Source organism: Larus michahellis, chromosome 3 (genome assembly GCF_964199755.1).
Source record: "Larus michahellis chromosome 3, bLarMic1.1, whole genome shotgun sequence".
Lineage (NCBI taxonomy): Eukaryota > Metazoa > Chordata > Aves > Charadriiformes > Laridae > Larus > Larus michahellis.
In genome coordinates this window covers 27,684,009-27,705,268 of record NC_133898.1, presented here as the reverse complement: position 1 = coordinate 27,705,268, position 21,260 = coordinate 27,684,009, and the positions used below count along the sequence as shown (strand labels likewise).

Genomic DNA, 21,260 nt, shown 5'->3' with positions numbered 1-21,260 from the left:
ACCATCAAGCATGCCGATAGCTAATAAAACAACTACATCTTATGAATAAAGGGAGAAAGAATTAAGCTAATATTCTCTTATCGTGCCCTTCTCCCATTCCCTTGTAATTACCGAGTATCCAATCAATTTGTATTATGATGTTTCTCATTTCTTTAGCAAATGTGTAAGATTAAGCTTAAAGGCAAGGTACTCAAACTACGAGGTTTAAAGCGAGAGCACAATCAGTTTCTGGTTTCTAGGTGTACTGTAGCTGGAGTCATTTTTACTGTTTGCCACAATCTAGAAGGGAAAGGGGGCAAAATATTTATGGAAGAAATGGCTGCTCTGCATCTCGTGTCGCTGTTGTTAGGATGTGTCATAAAATTAAAACATAATTCTGTGACAATTAGCTTCATAATAACATATTCAGAAATACAATGCTGCACCCTATGCCAGAAACTATTTTCTGCTTCAGTGTTTTACTATGGCTGTAACTTTTTAAAGGAGCCAACTATTTTAAACCAAAGCTGCTTCCCCCTCCCCACCCCCCACCATAGAAAAGTAGGACATCAATGTACTCACTTGTTACCCAGTAGTATTTTCCCATTTGTGGAAAAAAAGTTGCATTACAAAAAAAGAATCACCAAAGCACTGCTAAAAAGTTCAGTCTCTTCATACGCTTCATGTTAGGACATTTACAGAATAATACACTTGTTTGTTTTACCAGCCTTCTTGATGATTATCTCTAATTAAATCTGTAATTTAATTCCCTTTTTTCTCATTTTGTCCACCTTTGTCACCTGGCTAGTGGCAGTGAACATTGCACCTTTATGTACAGCTACTTTCACGTTTGTTTGTTTCTCAAGGCTAATGAAATGAAGTGCCTTCAGCAGCTCCGCTTGCACAAGAATTTGTAAAGCAGCTGTGTGAAAATGGTAATTAATATCATAATTAATATGGAGGCGTTATCTTACTTTTTATCGTGATACTGATGCTAATGCAAAAGTTACTGAGATGTTACTTGCTTGGCCAGAAAATAATAATGGCAAAAAAATTTTTGAGTGAATATGAATCTGACACAACGTTTACACAAATGAGTGGAAAATTTCTTTTGAATCCAATGGACTTTGGCTGTTATTTTTAGGTAGCACACAATTAAGAATACAAAAATAAGGGCGTTATTTTGTGTAATTTTTTCCCCAATTTCTAATCATACACTGAAATATTAATTTCAACACCCTGAGACCCGGGGACAGGGAGAGGAAGTCAATGGTCAGATCCAGCCCATGTCTCCAGTAAACCTGCGGCTCTGACCCCGGAGTTTCCTCTCTCTTCGTTACGTATATAACCAAGAATAGCAATGTACACCTAGGGACAATGTTCTCCCTTTCCCTCTTTTTTTAAATTCAGGAGGAAGAGGACTTTGCATGTGGATAACTATTTTTGCCTTCATGTTCCCCCATCCCCATTTCAAGATGATTTTCAGTCAGCAGGATATTATGAATCCTATTTAACTACGCTTAAGATCTCTCATTTAGAGTTAAGTGGAAGAAGAAAAGGCAAAATTGGCTTTGCAGATGTTAAGAAGAAATTCATCGTAAGCAATCATCATTTAATATCCAGTGCTGACTTTTTGAACAAGTGCTTTCTCTAAATAATAAATCAAATGAGTTGGCACCAACAATAATACCTTCGAATATGAATGAGGAAAACAAGAATATTAAAACAATAGAAACATTAACATACAAACCCCTGCTATTTACGGGCGGCAATGGCAGAGGACAGCGTGAAAAATAGCTGTTGCTTTTATTCAGTTTTGTTGTGATCTGTCACTGGCAGTGATGGCTGCTGGGAGGGAAAGAGAATTGGGTCCTTCCAGCCACCAGGTCCCCAGTCCCCTGCACCTCAGCCTGCAGCATTTATTCTTTAAAGAGTCGATGACGCTGCTCAGCAACACACCAGACCAGGCTGTTTGTCCCACCCTGTCCCCACCAGCGAGTGCTCGCTCTCGCGGCTGGGTGGGCTGGCAGGACATCTCCACCAGGAGCACCCTCCTTTCCCTTTGCCCCAGGAGTCTCACCCTGAGCCCTGCCGGTGCTTCCCAGGAGGGTGTCCCATCCCTCTGGCTGCACGGGCCGTGGAGATAAAAATCTGCAACCTGCAGCAGACCCGTGAGTGCACATGGGCCCCAGGAGCGTTGCGTGTTACTTTGTCAGTAGCACACGCCGATGCGATCCCCTGGCAAGTGTTGGGACCTCTGAAGGTTTATTTTACCTTTGCCTTCTGTCGCTGAAGGGTGTTAGATCTCACACTAAGTAGTAGGTTACCCTCTTAACCAAAAGTGCCACATAACAAAGAGTTGGATGCAGGTTTAGCAAACTAATTCGCATTATGGATGTGAAGTCCACGTCTGGGGAGAAAAAAAATAGCTGTATCCTCTCTATTTAAAGCTGATGAGGTACGTTTCAGGTATTTGCATGTTGCTACAAGTTAAGCAGGACTTGGGAACTAGGTAGCACTTTGGCTTCTGTGTATTTTAACTATTTCTTTGGTCTGTTTTGAATTTAACATATACATTTTACATATTATATTCCGGATTAACCACATAATTTATGAAAATAGCATTGCCTTAGTGTCTCTGCCATATTGACTAAATATCAGAGGAAATGTAAATATCAGAGGAAATGAAGAGCGAATTGGCAGGTTGAAGACACAAGTTCCAAACAAAATAAGCAGCAACTTCCAGATTAGCCATCCACCATTTCACTGGTTGAACTATCTGATATGATCAGTGTAGCCAATTGCTTTAGACCACTGTGCTCCCTTATGTCTTGACTTTCACAACGATCCCTGTTACATCTTCTCCTATGCATCTGGATGCCAGCAAACATAAAGAAAAATATTATGGGGTATTCAGGATTGACCTCAACTCATTGACTGCTTTTGTGTTTGGGCTGGATTGATGTTACACCTTGAAGCCATCACAGAAAAGGATACACAAAGGGATGTGCAGGCACCTACCGCATACGAATAATCTGTGCTTTCTCCGAGAGAACAGTGCCGCAGAGAGACTAAATGACTTCACTGACGTCCCAGTGAAAGCCTGGTGTCACCTCTGATTAAATCCTCCAAACAGTCCCTTAAACACCACCCTACCCATGCAAAAATGCAGTGGCTTTGAGAATAGGAACAAAACCCCTTACGTGCTCTGAACTCGGGCACTACTTGGGCTTTAAGAAGTGAGGAACTGTTCTGCAGGTAAGTGCCATTTACCTGTACGTACCGACACGTCCCTGAGGTGCTCCAAGCATGTCGCCGCAGGAAAGGGGCTGGAGGGCACGCTGGCAGCCCTGTCCCACTGCAGAGGCCAAGGAGCAGCAGCGTCAGCGCTTCCCAGCTTTGGGGGCTGGGACAGCCTTGTATTTCTCTCTGACTGCCCCAGACCTCTCTCCGCTGGACCTGGCACAGCTGGGGAAGCTGACTAGTACCTACTCTGTTACTAACATGAAGATGGTACAGTTTTAATTCCTGCTGTTGAGCTCTGTTTTAGTGACCTTATACCAACTCCCAGTATCAGAGCGTTTGTTTGGTGGTTTTTTGTTTTTTTTTTAAATTCAACAAGTGATTTTAAGGACCCTTGAGATAACTGCACTTCACCTTAATTATATATGAAGTACACCCACATCCTTGCTATGCTTTCAGCTTTATTGGAATTTGCTGTGGCTTTCTCCGTGCCTTCTTGGGGTATTGCCTACACAATCCCATCTGTTATGGATATGTCTAAAATAGAAAAAAAAATAGGGCTTTTGAGCAAACTGCAACATCCTACATTTGTTCGGCATCAGACACTAAGGGAAGATGATTTAGCAGCATGTTCCTACAGGCTGATGTTCCAGACCCTACAATCAAATGTGAGGCTGTATTTGGAAGCAATTGTACCAGATGGCTGCATATTATGGAAGGTTCAGTGCCACTAAGAAATTCAGGATGATAACAATAATAATTAAAGAAGGACTTCATAGTTTCACTCATGGCAAAACTATGGTCTTTTTAAAGGTGATGACCAAGTATTATTCAGATTTCAGGAGCCACTTTGGATGCTTGTTTAAAGTCAGGCTACAGCAGCACATAGCTACATCTAACACTCTGCTTAGCGTGTGTAAAGCAGCAGGAAATCTTCGGTCCGAATGGGAGGGGGGGAAAACAAGGCAGTGATTCACCAGAGCTGAAATCTTCGCTTTGTCATATACTATTCTTCTTCTGAGTGTGCATATATCATCATACTGAGTAACTGCTGAAGGCTGAAATAAAAAACTCTTCCAGATGACATTCAAGTTAAAATGCTGCTTTTCCAGTATGTGCACATGCACACACACAAAGAAAATATAGCAAGTCCATTTTTGGAACGTCGCCCACATCATTTCAAGACAACTGGTTTTGTTGATGAGTCACATTAGAAAGTCTGCTAAGGAGGGACACAGCAGCCCTGCCACAATGAACGGCAAGAGGAGAGGTCACTTCTTGTAGGGCAGATGTGGACACAAGCGAATGTGGGGAGAAGAGGGTGGTGGTGGATGGATATGTGATCACGTGGGCTGTGGACACGCTCTTCACTCTGGGAAACGGCAGGCACCAACACTGGGATTTCCAAATCCTACCATGAGGCCCTATGAGGGCAAATACATCATGGTGAAGGCTTTGAATACTTGCCCATGGGATGGATTTCAGGCTGTGGGTAGTTCCTTCAGCGGCAGAGGAATAAGTATTACTGGTCTCTGCTCTTCACAAGCACTGTGTCACAATCTTCAGAAGGGATTTTGAAGGTAAATTAACATAAAATAGCACATACTTAATGCTCTGAGATTGCATTGAGTGTTCAAAACTGTATGAAATGCACTTACTGAATCTAAACACTTTCAGCCAACTGCAGCAATTTATCTTACAGATACATCTCCCAGGATAGGCTCCTGGGAGCCATTTTGCATATTTGCTCCTACTTTACCCTGAAGCACATGAAAAAAACTTTTAGGAGAAAAGTTAGTCAATGCTAAAGTGATAACAAAACTCATTTAGGGGCAGAGAACTAAGAAAGTGACGTCATGACAATAACATCGAAAGGATATTTTAGGCTCTTTTCCAACACACCTGCTATAAAACCATAGATGAATGTAACTCAGATCGCGTCATCCAGTTCCTTCTGAAATAGGGAGCAACAGCTTTCCCACCCATCACCCCATTTGAAGTCATCACACAACCCACTGGCCACCTCCATACAGGGATCCTTAACAAACTGGAAGTTCTTCAAACATCCAAAGTAACAGAGCATCTATCACTGCTTGGCAGAGATTAGCCTTTTTTATATATTCCCTCTCCCAATACCAGAAAGCTTGACCCACAATAAAGTTGCCTTTTGAAATCTTTCGTCGGTAGCAGTCCAATCAATAGCTACATAGAGATTCAGGACTCACCAAGAAGAAGGAGGAGAAAAGCTAAATTATTATAAATACAGTGTAAGGTTGAGGAAGAGAACGATATGAGTCATTTAAGTAATATTTACCTGTGATAACATCAGCCTTATTGTAGCCATGAACTGAACTGTAACAACTGATCCCAAACTGTAAGCCTTTAAATGGTTACACGGGGGGCAAGTGCAGGCAGATACAATTTCATCGGTTGAGACTGGATCCAACTGAGGTTTGGCTGCTCAGATTGCTGGTACCTACTTACATTTATGGTATATTTGAATAAAAACAGCTGAAAAAAAATCAGGCTAGACTCCGCCACAGGTAAATGCTTAGTAGGTGCCCAATTATATTCCTTTGTGAGAGAATTTTGATTAACCACCTTAACTTAATTAAATCTCTACTCCAGAACACAATGTCTAACATGAAGGCTGGCCTAGCACCATGTGGCACCGTACTCAGATATACCCAAAGCGGAAGCTTTCAAATCTTTCTTCCCTCGGAAGCACGTGTGATCTGTAGGTGGCCATTTCTGCAGCCAAGCTCGTGTGATGTGGGTCGGGCAGCCTGTGCCACGCCTGGCAGGGCTCCGTGAGTTTGCTGTTGAATGTTGAATGCCATCTAGATGTTGCCGTCCCTTCAGGGACAGTGGCGTCTGCTCACGAGGAGGGGGTGAGAGGGGACTTGCCGGGCGCTCCCTTCTCTGCCACACCTACTCTTCTTGAAGCAGTGGCAAACCCTCCCTAAAGCTGAGAAGACAACATCTCGTGAAGGTAACTTGGACGCCAAGGGTTTGTGAAGCAGACAGCTTTACAAAACGGTTTCTTTTCACCTCTGTAACGATCAGGAATCAATTACACAGATTTCTGTTCATATATGCCTGTATTTCCACACGTCTCCCTTCCTCACACCTTCCCATTGAGGAAAACGGAGCTTCCCAAATTTAGACAATGATTCAACCATGAAAGCTATTGCCAAAATTGCATCTCCCTGGGGTTTTGTCAGAACTTGCTTCTTAAATTCATCATTTGCCCTAAAACTTTCTTTAAAACTGTTAAGAAGGTGTAAAGGTTGCAATTTACGGTACATGCGCAATACTGACCAACTTTTGCTTTGTCGCACCAGATACCCAATACGCAAAGCTTCATCTATTCGTCATAAATGTATGGTTTGCAACAGGGTGAAATATCTTTCTCGGCAATATTGATGGGTTGATGTCCTTTTAGAAACGAGTACTTCAGAAAAGACTTAGTTGAATAGTCCTCAATGATTATATTTAAAATACAGAAAGTATTGAACTGTATTTACTTCATATATTTTTATGGAAAACCTGCTTATTTAAATACCCTGCACACACCGAATTTCCTGGTTATGAAAAAAGTGAAGAAAAATACTATTTGCTTTTAGGTAATCGGATTCTGTGGGATCTAATCCTATATCCTATTTATGGCTGTGCTAGCTATTCAAAATTAAAATGAACCTTTCATCCATGTGTATCATAAATGGGCATTTATCAGGATTATATGATTTTGCAATCCATCTGAATATGTAACCAGAATTTGTTTTCTTTCCGTTTCACTATGTAATTACCATGCAACAATAACAAAAGTGACATGTTTGAAGAACAGATAAAATGCTGTAAATTGGCCAGTAATGGTGATATTTCCTCATCTTCTGAAAAACCCATTTATTCTCTCTCTCAACAAATCAAGGCATTGTCAGCCCATACTCATCTTGTGGCCAGAGGGGCCCTACCAATTTCTAGATGTAAGTGAATACTGGAATGCAGATGAGGGCTACTAACTAAAGCTTTCAACCCAGGCAGCTGGTCTTAGCTTGCCTCAATTTCTAAATCATCCATAATGGGGCCAAGACCTCCGAAGCACTAAAAAGAGCGAGCTGACATGCTGGACAAACTGTTAATTTTTTCCTGAAGAAGCTGCTATATTGCACATCTGTCACTGCTGTGCAGACAATTACTCACGGACTGGAAAAAAATCTGCTGCTTGTTTCTAGTGTAGTTGTTAACGGGTGTAATGGAGAAACACAAGAGCGTGAGAGCTGTGACAGGAAGGCTTCTCAGCCTTCTCCCTCCTTTTGTGAAGTTGTATTTAGAAATTAAAACATTTGAAAGCATCCATGCTCTGCAGCCCGCAGAGTCTGAGCTGCTACCATTAAACCCATACCTTAAGTCATTTGACATTTCAGAGCTACGTTAGAGGTGCCAGTTGCAAAAATTTTTGGACTTCAACTACCAACTGCCCTGAATATCTGCCTCTCTAAATATTTGCATTGCTCTGTAACACACATACGTAAGATTTTCAGACACCATTCTTGCAAAAAGAAAAACACAACGTGTAAGATGAGAATAAATCTGCTGAAAGCATTTTAATGTTACATTTCTTAAATACCTATTCAAATTAACACGAAAAATAATGCCTAATTGTAAAACATCCACAAATTTTAGCCCAAGAGGTGCTCAAACTATCATTAATAATTATTCTGAGCTGAGTGGGGAAAATGATTGCCAGGGGTCCGAAGCTGGGGCAGCCAGCCAGGCCTCAGTCCTGGAGAGCGCGGGGAGCAGAGCATGGGACCACCCCACAGATATGAAAACTACTCAGGTCGGGGCTCATAATATTGTTCATCGAAGTTGATAAAGGAATCCATAAATATCACAACCTTCAACCACACCGGTCATTACACATCTAGCATAAAATACAAACCACAGACAGGCTGACCTATGGAATGGGTTTAATATTTTAGTTATTAAATCAACATACAGAACAATGAAAACATCAGGAAGTCCTGTACCAAACCTTCCTGACTGCAGGAAAACGTTGCAACAGTAACCTACTGCTCGTCTAAAAGTTTCTTCCTCCTGGTTTAAGAGGTTACGTGACTCAGAGGCCGACCAAGCACACACCTGGTTCCAGACCCAGTTCTACCAGCCCTGACCTTTCGGAAGTCTTGACTCAGAACTCCTCTTCCATCAATTAATAATTTCAATTTAAAATAATTAAATGAAATAAGAAAATAAAACATTACCTTCATGGTTCTTTTTCCTTTCCTCTGGAGCAGGAATTTTGGACCAAAATGGTGATGTTTTCCAGGTAAAGCTTTGGGAGATAATACACAAACAGAAGTGGTGGCTTTCAGCAAAATACGTTATTACGGGAGACTCCCAGAAGATTATATAGGACATGATAACAAGGCCTCATTTGAGGTCAAAACCAACAAAAAAATTCAAATTCACTTAAACAGTGAAAACGCAGCAGCGGACAGTCCTGGAGGAAAGGTCCACAGTGGGTGGGAAAGGGCAGCTGAAAGCGGAATGACAAGAAATACCCCACCTTCTGCAGGAAAATTAAAGAACCATCAAGGAACGTTCTTCCGTGGCAGAGCGGGCGGTCTCTGTGAACTGGACTCTGACAACTCAAAGGCAGAAGACAATGCTAATGTACAGATAAAACCAAAAGTGGCAAGAGTAGATCATACCCTTGTTGGCAGCTAGTGGCACTGTCTCGCTGGAGAGAAACCAGGATCTACTTAAAACATCAGGTGTATAACGTAATGCATGTGTGCTCACTAGGAGCCTCTGTGATTCATTTGCTATTTGGTTATATATTATCGTAAACCTGCTAAATAAAATAGTATTTCTTAACAGCTGAGTCAAAAAAAGGTAATACCCAACATTTTCAGAAAAACTTTTAATAAAATGTTTGTGACATTAAACTGTAGACATTAAAATAGATTATGAAGTTGGATTAAAAATCAAAACAGAGTAAAATCGTATTTCATTTAGCAAAGTTAATAGCAATGAGAAAGTGGCAGCTTGTGCCACTGCAGAACAGGCTTTAATATTTACTTGGGCTGGTTGTGAAAAATGGGTGAAAAATGTTCCACGGAACAGAACAAAACTTCTACCTGGGCCTGCAGCGGCTCCTGCCTGATCAGCAGGCGATGCCCACGGCATCAGGCTGGTGGTCACTTAATGCCTTTATGCTTCCTCTGAACACTGCTTCCAGTAACGTCCAAAGTGATTAAATTTGGAAAAAAAACCCCAACGTCTTGATTTCTGGGGGACTGTGACCTCACATGCCTCACACTGTCACACAAGGTCAGACTTTCAGTTTTCCTTTTGGTTTCTGGGTGGGTCAATTGCGTTGACTTACCACACATATGACCTATAAATACATTTTGCTGCTGAAGTGACCGTGTTCACTTGCTGTTAGCACCTCTTCCCGCAAAGGATCCAAATGATCCGAGCCCAAGTCAGGCCAAGATCGGACATAATTTCATAATTATCAGGCCAAGATCGGACATAATTTCCCCTTCCACCTGCCTTCGTGACCCTTACTTTTTCCTTCTCTTCATCAGTATTTACTGTGAGAAACAGCTGCCGAATGCGGCCCCACATGAACAAAAGGAGAGCTCTCATTCATCGTGCATTTTAGAAACTGCCTTTTATGCAGGGAAATTTCTTCAGACTGTTTCTCTCTAAAGATATTTTTCAGAAACAATTAGGATCACAAAGGTAGTATATGAAGTGTCACAGAATTTTTCTATGGCTTGAAAAATAATTATCAGCTTATTTGCATTGTTAAACGTTAATTAGCTATGAATGGTAATTTTTTTTTAACAATGCAATACTTCAATTTCTCATTACAAAATAATTTCAGCTCTATTAATTAGTTCTAACAGTAACTCATAGTAATGGATGACACCTTAAGTGAGCTATTAAATGTGCTTTACCACTGATTAGGAAGAAGACAACTAAAAAAACCCTGGCTAGGTTTACATAAAGACAGAATATGAAACAATACATCGCAGATTTATTGACATTCGTAGAAGCAACTCACCCTTTTTAAGGAATGTGGGCTTAGCGGAACCAAAGGCTTTGTCACACTTCTGTGAGCTATGTGGGGCGACAATTTAACAAATGGCCTAACATTTAACAACTGTTTTCATAATTTTATGTGTTACACCATTCTCTATAGAGATCTACATCTATACGCACGTTCGTGTTTGCTTGTATAGACACACACAGGCAAATAACTTCGTTTTCTCAACTACACAGTACAACAGTTTTTTTTTTAGTTTTGCCTTTTTGATTCGCCAGGTCCAAAGGCAGTGCAGGAATGTGGTCCTGGCCAAAATTCTTCAAATAGCCACTATCCTGGATGGTGACAAAAAGTCACCATAGGACATCTTCCTCTCCATGACATTTTAACTTTTTCATCACGATCCAGTACAATTAGTCTTGTAGTGGTTCATTTGGAACGATCCCCATCTCAAATCACTGCCTAAAAACTTGTAACCGATCCTGCATGCCAATGCACGAACTTCACAGATGAACCAGATGCTCTGTTCCACAGTAAAAAGGCAGCCTGTGCTAGTGGCTATCAAACTCCATGATCAGCGCATTTGACCGTGCTAGTGGCTATCAAACTCCATGATCAGCGTATTTGACCCTTCCAGGAATTCTAAGCCTGCACATACCAGGACACTGTTGGTAACATGTCTCAGAAACCGGTGCTGGCCTTTCCCCATGCTCACCTTTAAACTGAAGCGATCAGCCCATCGAGGTCAACCTGCCACTGGTCTGCGGGGTGAGTCGTCACAGACCACACTGCAAAACCAGCGGCTGCTGGGGCTGCCAGTGATCGAGAAGAACAACAACCCGAACTTCTCACGCCAAAGACAACTGATTTTTAACTGGCTTTAACAGGTAACTTGGTTACTACTGGCGACAGTAGAAGTTGCCTTAGATGCTGTCCTTTGCAGGACATTTCAACAGTTCCAAAAGAAGTTTGGGAGCAAGAATGTGTTTTTCAAAATGTATTTTTTTTGAGCTGGTGCTCCAAGACCTTGCTGCATACCTAGAGTCTCTAGACCTGCCCACGTTGCAGCTCCCCGGCAGGAAGCTTGGGTAGTCCCGCCTCTACAGCCTCCTGACACAGGTCCTCCTGAACTGGCACAGAAATTACTGCCAGGGCAGCCTCCAGTGATTGAGCTATAACAGAACTACCAGAGCCGCATGTTTTCCAGTTCTTTGCTCTGAGATGGAGAACTTGCAAGTTTGGAGAGCTTTTGTGAGACCTCCTTGCTGCGGGGCAACACCAGGTGGTTTCAAGGGTTGCACATTGTCAAGACATCCAGTACTAACATACTGAGTATCACTGGTATTCAAGAAATTTTTACATCTTGTATTAGCTATACTTATGTATCTATGGTCTATGTTGTAGATCATATCTATTATTACTAGAAACGAGAGGGCCAGCATCACATATACTAGAGTTTGGCATTCAGAAAATTTTAGAGAAGTACTCTGCTTGCTTCATAAATGGCAGAACATCTAGACGCTTGGATCATGGTAACTTGGAACTCTTGGAAAAAAATAAGGGAATGCATATGGAATTCAAACTCAGCTCTTGAGACTTGAAACGAAAAGTACAGCATTGAAGATTTGCATACTTGTAAATGCAACCGGAGAAATTCTTGTGCCTTCCAACACAGTATTCTGTAAGAAAATAGCCAAGTTTTCACAAGAGAGAAACCAATGGGAGTATGGTGAACAGAGCTGAGGGTCTTCAAAGAAATCAAGGATCTAAATGCAGAAACATTTTATGGGAGGAAAAACTAAAAACCGTTAGTACCGACTCTACAAATAATCTCCTTGTACCACTTAAACATACCTTATAGGATAATATGTTGAAACCACATTATGGGCAATTTCCAAGGAATTTAAATGTAAAAATTCACAGCTCGTTAAAGCAGAAAACAAAACTCATGGAAATGGGCAACCAGAAGCAATCTGAGGTCCATCACCAACAGCAAGAGATGATTGAGAAGAAGATGGAGGAAGTCTGAGATGGAACAAGTGTAGAACAAGCCAAGATGGCTTGCTGAGAAAGTTCGAAGCATTCAAAGTGATAGATGCATGAGAAGTTTAACTTACCTCAGGTACTAAAACTGTCAGTGTCCTTCATAGGTGGGTCCAAAACATTGAGTCTATTTTGCCAAACACTTTGACTCAATATCTTGTGGCACTAAGTTTCCTGTTTCATGTGTTTCTTAATTGCTTATAATAATAGTTCAAAGAAAATGAAAATTACTTATTTCTTCTTCTTGTCTTGTATGAAACTTTTTTTTTGTAAATAGAAAATATTACTTGTGACGTTTACATTTTCCCTCTGCATACTTCTGATGCGTGTTATCGCTTGCTCATCAGCCCCCGAATTTAAGAGTATTTCTGTTTTCTTATTGTATCGTAGCCTCAGAAGTGATATTGATCCCTTCCATTACCAACAATTCTTACTTTTCTGCTATATCCTTTTTGAACTGAAAACATTTTATATTCCTTCCTTTTTTTCTTGTTACTTTGCTGGAATGAAAGACTCCATAACACATACAGAATCAAGTACTCAGTACTAGACTGACTGCCTGATGGTGTCAACCGTGACCCAGACAACGTGGCATGAGCAGCTCGTTGTTTTATTTTGAGCTGTGCAAAATGGAGAGATTCCAGGTTGAAATGGCACCCTGAGTCCCTGCACTGCTGGGAGGTACCACATTTGGTACTGAGAGACTGACATTAACCACAAGCCAACCTGTACGTTACAGCAGCCAAACAGGTACTCTAAAGAAACTCAATGCTGGAGATGAGCCAGCACGATCCAGCAAAGGGGCAGCTGACTCCGGGGGTCTGTGGGAAGTCTGACGCCATGGAAAAATTAGGACCCGTATCTTTTACAGGGAAGGAAGTTAAGGCCCCAATCTGCAAACACTTCCATGCATGCTTATTTTTAGACCTAGTACTTCACATCTTGGAAGTCAATGGAGATATTTATGTGCAGAAAGCATTACGTATCTTCCAGTCTTCATCAGCGTGGGGCCACAGGAAAGAGAGGGGCCAATGCAACAGCCTGCCCAGGCTAAAGAAATTTCAAGTTTTCAGTGTCAAAATCTCTTAAAACAACTGACAAAGACAAGATAGGCCATTCAGAAAACCAGTCTAAGGAGGTACTGGAAAACAACTTCACTTTGACTGGCATCACTTAGCACATACACAAGATTACAATTCAAGAGAGAAAACTTTGTGTATAATCACTTAAAACATACATATGGTTACACTTTTTCAGAAAAATGGACAAATATTAATGATGAAAGACAACACTAAGGACAAGGCACAATTAAACTGAGCATATCTATGATCAAATATTCTGAAAGATAATATGATTTTAATACGCTCACATATTTAATCAGTGTAAATATATTACAATAAAATATACATTCCTCAGAGACTAATGACTTTTATCCACAGTTTCAGAAGTCAGACTCAATACTTAAATTCATCATAGCAATATGCCATGAGCAGTCAGGCCAAAATAATAATTTTCTATAGATGGAATATCTCATATTAAGTCAAACCACTTTTCATAGCTGTTAATAACCACTGTTCTCATAGATGCAGGAGATTAAGATTACAGAATCTTAGTGATTTTTAGCCTTTTACTTAAAGACTGAATATTCAAATACAAGCAATATATCATCACAGTGAAAATACCTCCAATATCTGTTTTATTGTAGGATGGGAGAAGAGAATCACAGGAAGCCCAAACATTTCCACTAGACAGTCAATCACGAAACTTTTGTTGCTTTTGTAAAGTTTTACACACTAACTTAAAGCACACTTACATTAAAAGGCTATTGGCAGTTTTACTGGACAAGCTCTCTTATAGCTTAGCAGATGCAGCTTATATTGATCTATGCTGGCAAAGTTTTTACATAGTTTTTTAGCAAAAAAAAAAAAACCCTACTTGAGAAAATCAGAACATCCACACAGAAATTGCTGCACCTTCTCCAAGACATTTCTGGTATAGAGAGATCATTTAAACAAACAAACGAAAAAAAAAAGTCCTAATGCTAAATACCATACCTGTAAAAAAAAAACCCTACTTGACCACAATAAAACCTTTTCCAGGGAGAATTCAAAGCAAAACCATATAACAATATTTAAAAATGCCGTTTTCTCTTTTAACATTTCACATTAGCTTTACAGATGGGCTACAGGCTGATAAAGAAAATTTTGAGTCTGTTTTTTCAGGCTGAACACACACACTGCCCTTAGGTATGGGACTCCATGGTGGGTAACTTAGTTACGCAATCACTGCTGTGTGCTAACTCTGCCACTGCTCCTGAAAACTCTGCTAGGGATGAAAGTCTAATTAAAAAGCCTCTTGGTTTTAGAGTAAGAGGGAAGGGATCCCCGTTTCTGATACGCCTTTACTGTAACCGCCCTGGGAGCGTAGGGAGAGGGAAGGTAAAACAAAGGCTGTGAGAGTTCTCCTTGGAGGAAGAGTTTTGGAGAACTGTTTGAAGGGAAAGCACAAGGTCCTGTCACAGTTATCAAAGAATACACACACTTAAAGAGCGAAGAGAATCTGTATTTCAATGTCTTAGAAGAATATGATAACAAAGGTACTGCAAACATCTTAAGGCATTTCTTGATGTCATGGTGTAATCTTTTCAGCTGGTAATAATGACCTAGAAACGAAGCACTAGTAAAAAGGTACGTACAATACTATATGTGTCCCTGCCCATGGCAGGGGCATTGGAACTAGATGATCTTTAAGGTTCCTTCTAACCTGAACCGTTCTATGATTCTGTGTAGTATAATAGCTTTAGCATAATATGCATCTGCTTGCTACCAGATATTAGCAACCTTAATTATATTTTCAGAAACAGCACGTTTTTATACTCACCTGGTAATAACAATGCTATTGAAACACGCAGTGTAAAGAAAAGAACATACAAAACCCATGAAGAATGGAGTCTTTTTATTTTATTTCATCTTGCATTTGTGTTATTGAAGCAAAGCATTCTATACATATTATTTAGCTATTTACTGCCATTCTACATCCATTATTGACCTAATTGCAGAAAGACAAATGCAGGGACACACTTGTTAAATGAGCATATTGATAATGCTTCCCTGACTTCGACAAATTTATTTAAAAATAGGATACTGCTCACGGGTTTCTTTTATTAACAGTTAATGGCTCAATTCACAGAACTTTGAGACACCATGGAACACGCAGCAAAACGTAATGCTGTTAATACGTAATGCCTCTTCTCTTCACTAAACGTTCTGCATAGGCAGAACATTATGGTAACAGCTGAGCTACTGATTAATCAAACATCTACGTGGAAAGAATCTGGTGAGTGATGGAAGGTAACTTTTAGATACAAGATGATCCCGTATTTATTTATGTAGGCAAAAAAACTTCAGTGTCACAGCCAGTAGGAATTATTATCTGAAAATACTTACATATGTATTTTAAAATAACGTAAGCCAGCTTTGTAGCAGGTATGATAGTATGATTGCAAGTTAGGTATGGGAAAGTTCCTGAAGAATAAAAACAACAACTCAAGTACTCTGACTTGGTTCAAAGCCAACTAACATTGCAACAGCTTAAAAAAGAAAAACGTACAATGCATTTTTATTTTGTTGCTTAACACTAGTTTTAATTGTGCAAAATTACACTACTGGAATATCTTTAAAACCACTCCTGTGAGATGTGGAAAAACAGAAATTAAATGATAGTGTAAGTCAGAATGGGAATTTTACTGCAACATAAAAATGTCTGAAAACACTACATTAAAGTATTTTAACAAATCACTTTGTTCTCCAGCTTCTAACATACAAAGTTGACTGTCAGCTGGGGCATCTATGAGAATATCTGCTGGAAAACAGACAAGCTGTATCTATCTCTATTGACTAGTCTTAATGTCTAATAGTTTCTCACTAACAGAATGATTCAAAACAAAAAGTTGTAAGATTTCCAATCCGACTAAATAGTTCTTCCATTATGGTTGTTTACTAGGTTGGCTGCTTCACTATATCTGTATGAATGAATGAATGGAGTTGAATGGGCTAAAGACGTTTTCTCTCAACATATATCCATTATTTCCCTCTTATCTTTTTAAAACAGGAAACATTTTCAAGTACTTTTGGAGACGCAGACTGATTTCTTGAGGAACTACCGCTACGGTAAATTGCACAGAAATACTTCAAACAAGTGTTTTACGTGCCATACTTAGAACTTCCAGCCCAAGATATGTAGGTGTTGTAAAGAAAGCACAACAACGGAATTTTAACAGAGAATCAATATTCCTTTACAATTTTGCAAACAGAGCTGGAACACCAGAAGTTAAAGATTCACTTTCACAATTCACGTGTTGAAAATTTTTTTAAGAAATTTCTGATTGCGGTGTACAATACAAAGACGGCTTTAGAATTCACTTGCTGTCAGTGCACATTGCATTGAAAGAACAGGAGCATGCCACATAAATTCATTTTTGTAAATAACACTTACACAAGTGAGCACCTCTGCTAGCTGCAGAATTCCAGGCTCTCAGCCCTTTGCAAGAATGTGGCCCTGAAATTTGTTGGATACAGAATGTATTTAATTCAGTTTAGTTGTGCAAGACATATTTGAAGTGGCGAACTCACCTTATGCTATGCTCCAAAACCTTCCAATAAAAAGTATATGCGTTGATTATAAATCCCGTGTCTGTTTGAATTTCTTATCATTTCAGAAAGCAATCCAAGACAATCATACCAAGTATTTAAACAGCAACAGATCTCCTGAAACTCAGAGAACATGTGCATTCAGCTATCATTAAAAAAGTGTCAGGTACTAACTAACCTTTTACTCTACGCTATGTATATGGTGAAACAATGTTCCCGAACCAACAGTACTCACAGTGGAAGGCATGAATATTTCTTTTAAGCAAATTCAATGCTATAATGCTGCTGCTACTTCTTTTCCTAGTATTACTTTTTTCTGGAAAAATGGGTGAAGTTGAGAGAAAAAGAAAAGCAATAAAAACACTTCTTAAAAGTCATCGCTCTATTTCACAGTCACACGAATGAAGCTGTGCTCTTTTTCGTCTAAGGAAATATCTTTGCAAGCATCTGGAAGCAAGTCTTTTTCTCTGCAGTTTGGGTGCAGAGGGAGGGAGACATCCTCCTCTTGAAGAAAAAAAAGACTGGAGAATCAAATCCTGTTCCTCCGCAGTCAGGGTAAATATTGCCAGCTACTACATGGGCGGGCAAGGGGGGGCAGGATTTTCTCCTTAGTCCATCTGAACAACAGTTTCCTTCAGCCCTATCATTTAATTTTAAAGTGGAATTTGTTTTACACTGCAGACCAATAAGTACCCTAGGAACTTGATTGGTTAGTGCTTAATGAAATTGCTTCTGCTGACATTAGATACATTAGGATACTGATTAAAACACTTAATGATTCCTCTTGATTTTAAATTGCTAGCTTAGATTTGTGAGATGCCATCAAAGTATCTTTTTCCTTCCTTTCCTCCACCCTAATCCTGCTTCTCCTTGCCCTTTTTCTGTTCACGATCCTTAAAGGTTGTGGCTCACTGGTACCAGCACAATCACAAACCAAATGACAACACAATATTGAACACTGCATTGTTTAAAACATGCCAGAACCCAGAATACAAACACTGAAAGACAGTCATCTTTAAAATACAATTTCCTGGTTCAAAGCTCAAACTACTCTTAAATGTGGGAACACTGAGGATTATTAATATAAAAGGAAATCCAAAGTCAAAATAAACTTTAACTTTTCAAAATGTTTGCTGAAAAAAGATGATCCTGTAAATGTAAAAACAAGTATAAAAGCTTTGCTTTTGAGCCTGAATGTGGAAGACAGTGATACATTGCCAGATAATGGTGTTGGAATGGCATTCCTATGACAACAAAGCCATTTTTCAAGCTCTTATACAAAATTGCATATCATATCACCTTCCAGTGGGAAACGTGTATATCTTATGGGCAAAATGACAGCTTATCCTCAAATATTGTTAAACACTAGAAATACCAGGTTTGGAAACTTTGCCTGAAAAGGGGGAAAACACAATAGCTGTAAAAAGTTCCATTTTCCTCGACAAATCTTATCAAGACCGTTGAGATGGAATTACACTTACCAAAAAAATTTTGCTTATATACTAAAACCTGCTGTGTCAGAAGCTTTTATGAAAAAAAGTGAATATACGGAATTTTATGCTTAATACAAACTTTAAGATCACAGAAAATAAAAAAGTAGAAGTTTTTGTACATTTTAGCACCATTATAAAGTTAGACTCGAATGCCGGTTCTGTCACTGTGGCTGTACCTTGCAGCTGGTGTAGCTAATGTGAAGCGCCTTGACTTCAGTGATCTTTGAGAGAAGAATAACTGGATTTGCTGATCACGACAAATAATATAAGTTTGCCATTTTTTTTTTCCCTTTTATTTTTTTTTGTCTTTTTAAATTAAATTTAAGCTTTGCTTTTATCGGGCAGCCAGAGCGCATTTCTGTCAGCTAAATCCAAGTCCGAGTCCTTTTGGTCTCTGGATGGCTCGTATTGGCTCTGCCATCCCTTTGCCGTCTGGTCCAAGGCCCGTGCCAGGGGTCCAGCCCATGCTCTGAAGCATTCTGTTTCCAATGTTGTTTTCTGGGATTGGTTGGGTGTTTTCACCTACAAACCCTGAGATTAAAGAAACACACAGCATTAATCAGCGCTGCCTGCCATGTGGAGAAGAGCAGGATAATCTCCCTTAAAGCTTTAAACCTTCTTATTCTCCTAATTCGTCTAATAGGTTGCTAGAACAGGCTGTCTTTGCACATGTTGACCTCCTGACTGCATACGATTCTAAATAATACAGTCTTACGCTTTGCTTTATTTTTAACGTTTTTAAAGACTCACTCAGTTTTTAAGTAGGACAAATATTGCCATAGACCTTTCATATTCCAATACAGTGGATTTTACATCCGTCTCAAAGAACATGCATCACCTGCACAAGTCTAACAATACACGGTCAAGATTACCTGAATTTCTTGTCCTATACAGTTACTAAGCTGAGGCACATCACAGTAACATGACCATCTTTCCATTCTTAGCGGTATTTATCCATGCTCAAGACCTCTTTCAATAAAGCACAATAAATAATTTCTGATTAAACAATTACAGCTGTTACAGAAACAGTATATACAAGCGGTCTACTATGCTGAAATTCAGCTATATATTTATTCAGTTTCTCTTTTACTGAATGTTGTAAGAAAGATTGGATATATCCAAGTTTCCTTTTGTTATTGTCAATGCTGTTAAGTGCTGTTTACACTTTTTCTCTCCGAACCATCAAGATCTCTGGGAAAAAGCTGCACCCATACTGCAGAAAAGTTCGTCAGGATTGCAAGTGTTAATACAACAGATTCATTTTTTAATAATAGATTCTTTTTTTCCATGAACACATCACAAAAAAAACTGACTGTCAAGTAACAAAGCTGTTTTTTCTCCTCATCAACCAAATTCCTCAAGCTAGTTTGGAGATGATGCATGGATAAGCCATCCCATATATAACTGTCTTGCATGAGAGATACAAATGATATTTATTTCAAGAATCTGCAGTAAAAACTACCAAGTTACACCATACAAACATTTTTTAAAAGGGCCGAAGGTTTTGAACTAACACAAGCAGTTGCATGTAGGCAGCTGGATTTTGTTTTCAGTTTTGCTCAACATCTTCCTCCCCCTGACAACAGAACAAAAAAAAACCCCACCATGTGCCCAGCTTCAAATATTACCTGTTTAACCTTCTACCTATTTGTTCTGGCCCACTACTTTTTGAAAAGTACTGTAGGAGGAGACAGTTTTGTGTTTTTGGAGACTATAATATCTTCAATCAAGAATTTACCGCTGACAAGCAGCTGGCTCATTATATTAACTTACTAAACAAGAACACAAGGAAAGTTGAACATACACTTCTGAAAAGCCTCAATTAACACACACAGGCAAAAAAAGCGAAGTCCCACAGTGGAAACAGCATACGCAGACAGAAGTTCAAAATGAGAGGCGCACATTAAAAACCTTACGATGATCGTGATGATGAATTTACAGTTCTCCAGCATTATCCACTATAGATCTGCCCATATTCAGTAAAACCCTGGCTACATAAAAGGTAGACAGCTTTCTAGTATCTCAGTTCCCGAGTCAAAGAAAAAGAGAAACGCGTTGGTTTGAAGCTATACTTAATGCCAGGCTTAAAATAAAGGCTTTTAAGTCAGCAGCCTCCAGTCCCCGAGAGGGTTCCTCTTGAACTGACCAGCACAAAATTCAATGTCCAAGACTTTCTTTCTTTTCAGGCCCCCACAGGCAGGGTAATTTTCATGCAGACGAGTCCCTGACACTGCCTGGCACGCACAACACAGGCTTTGCAACCTTCTTAGTTACCCTTTCTAGCTCAAAAAAAGGGAAAGAAAAAAGGCTACTATTCAACAAAAGTTATGGTAAGCTTTGCAGGTAAAATCCTGGGACGGTGTTTTAGTCCACTTTCTACAACAAGTGACGTTAAGAAACAGAGAGCATCGTTCCAATGAACATCTGTGGGACAATTAATGGAGAAATGTAAAAGCAAAGAAAGATCCAACAGACCCGCCAAGCAGGAAAGAGCAAGGGTAAGAGTATATTCATGACGTCTAAGAACTAGAAATATTAAGCAATTCATCATGCTGCTTAGGCAAGGACAGCAATGCTGCTAGAATGGTATGTGAAGTATAGCCTGAGACAACGTAAACAACTTTTTTGTTAGACCATTTGGGGAGAAAAACCATGGACCTTTTCCTGTAACAGAGGTACCTTTCTATATGAATTTCAATTTTCTAGACAGTCAAGAGCAACCTCACAAAAAAATACATTAAGGAACAATCTGTCCCCTGACGTGTTATTTAATAAACTGACATTTCTATT

At 39.6% G+C, this 21,260-nt stretch overlaps 1 protein-coding gene across 2 annotated transcripts in view; it reads right to left on the bottom strand.

Annotated features, from left to right (window-relative positions):
• Nucleotides 1-18,736: 18,736 nt before the first annotated feature.
• GPATCH2 (G-patch domain containing 2) overlaps nucleotides 18,737-21,260 on the bottom strand; it is a 126,667-nt gene continuing 124,143 nt past the window's right edge. For both annotated transcript variants that reach the window (XM_074579321.1, XM_074579322.1), the window contains one exon: nucleotides 18,737-19,001. In XM_074579321.1, the coding sequence (XP_074435422.1) occupies nucleotides 18,832-19,001 (170 nt within the window). In that variant the 3' untranslated portion in view covers nucleotides 18,737-18,831. The remainder of the gene's footprint in view (nucleotides 19,002-21,260) is intronic.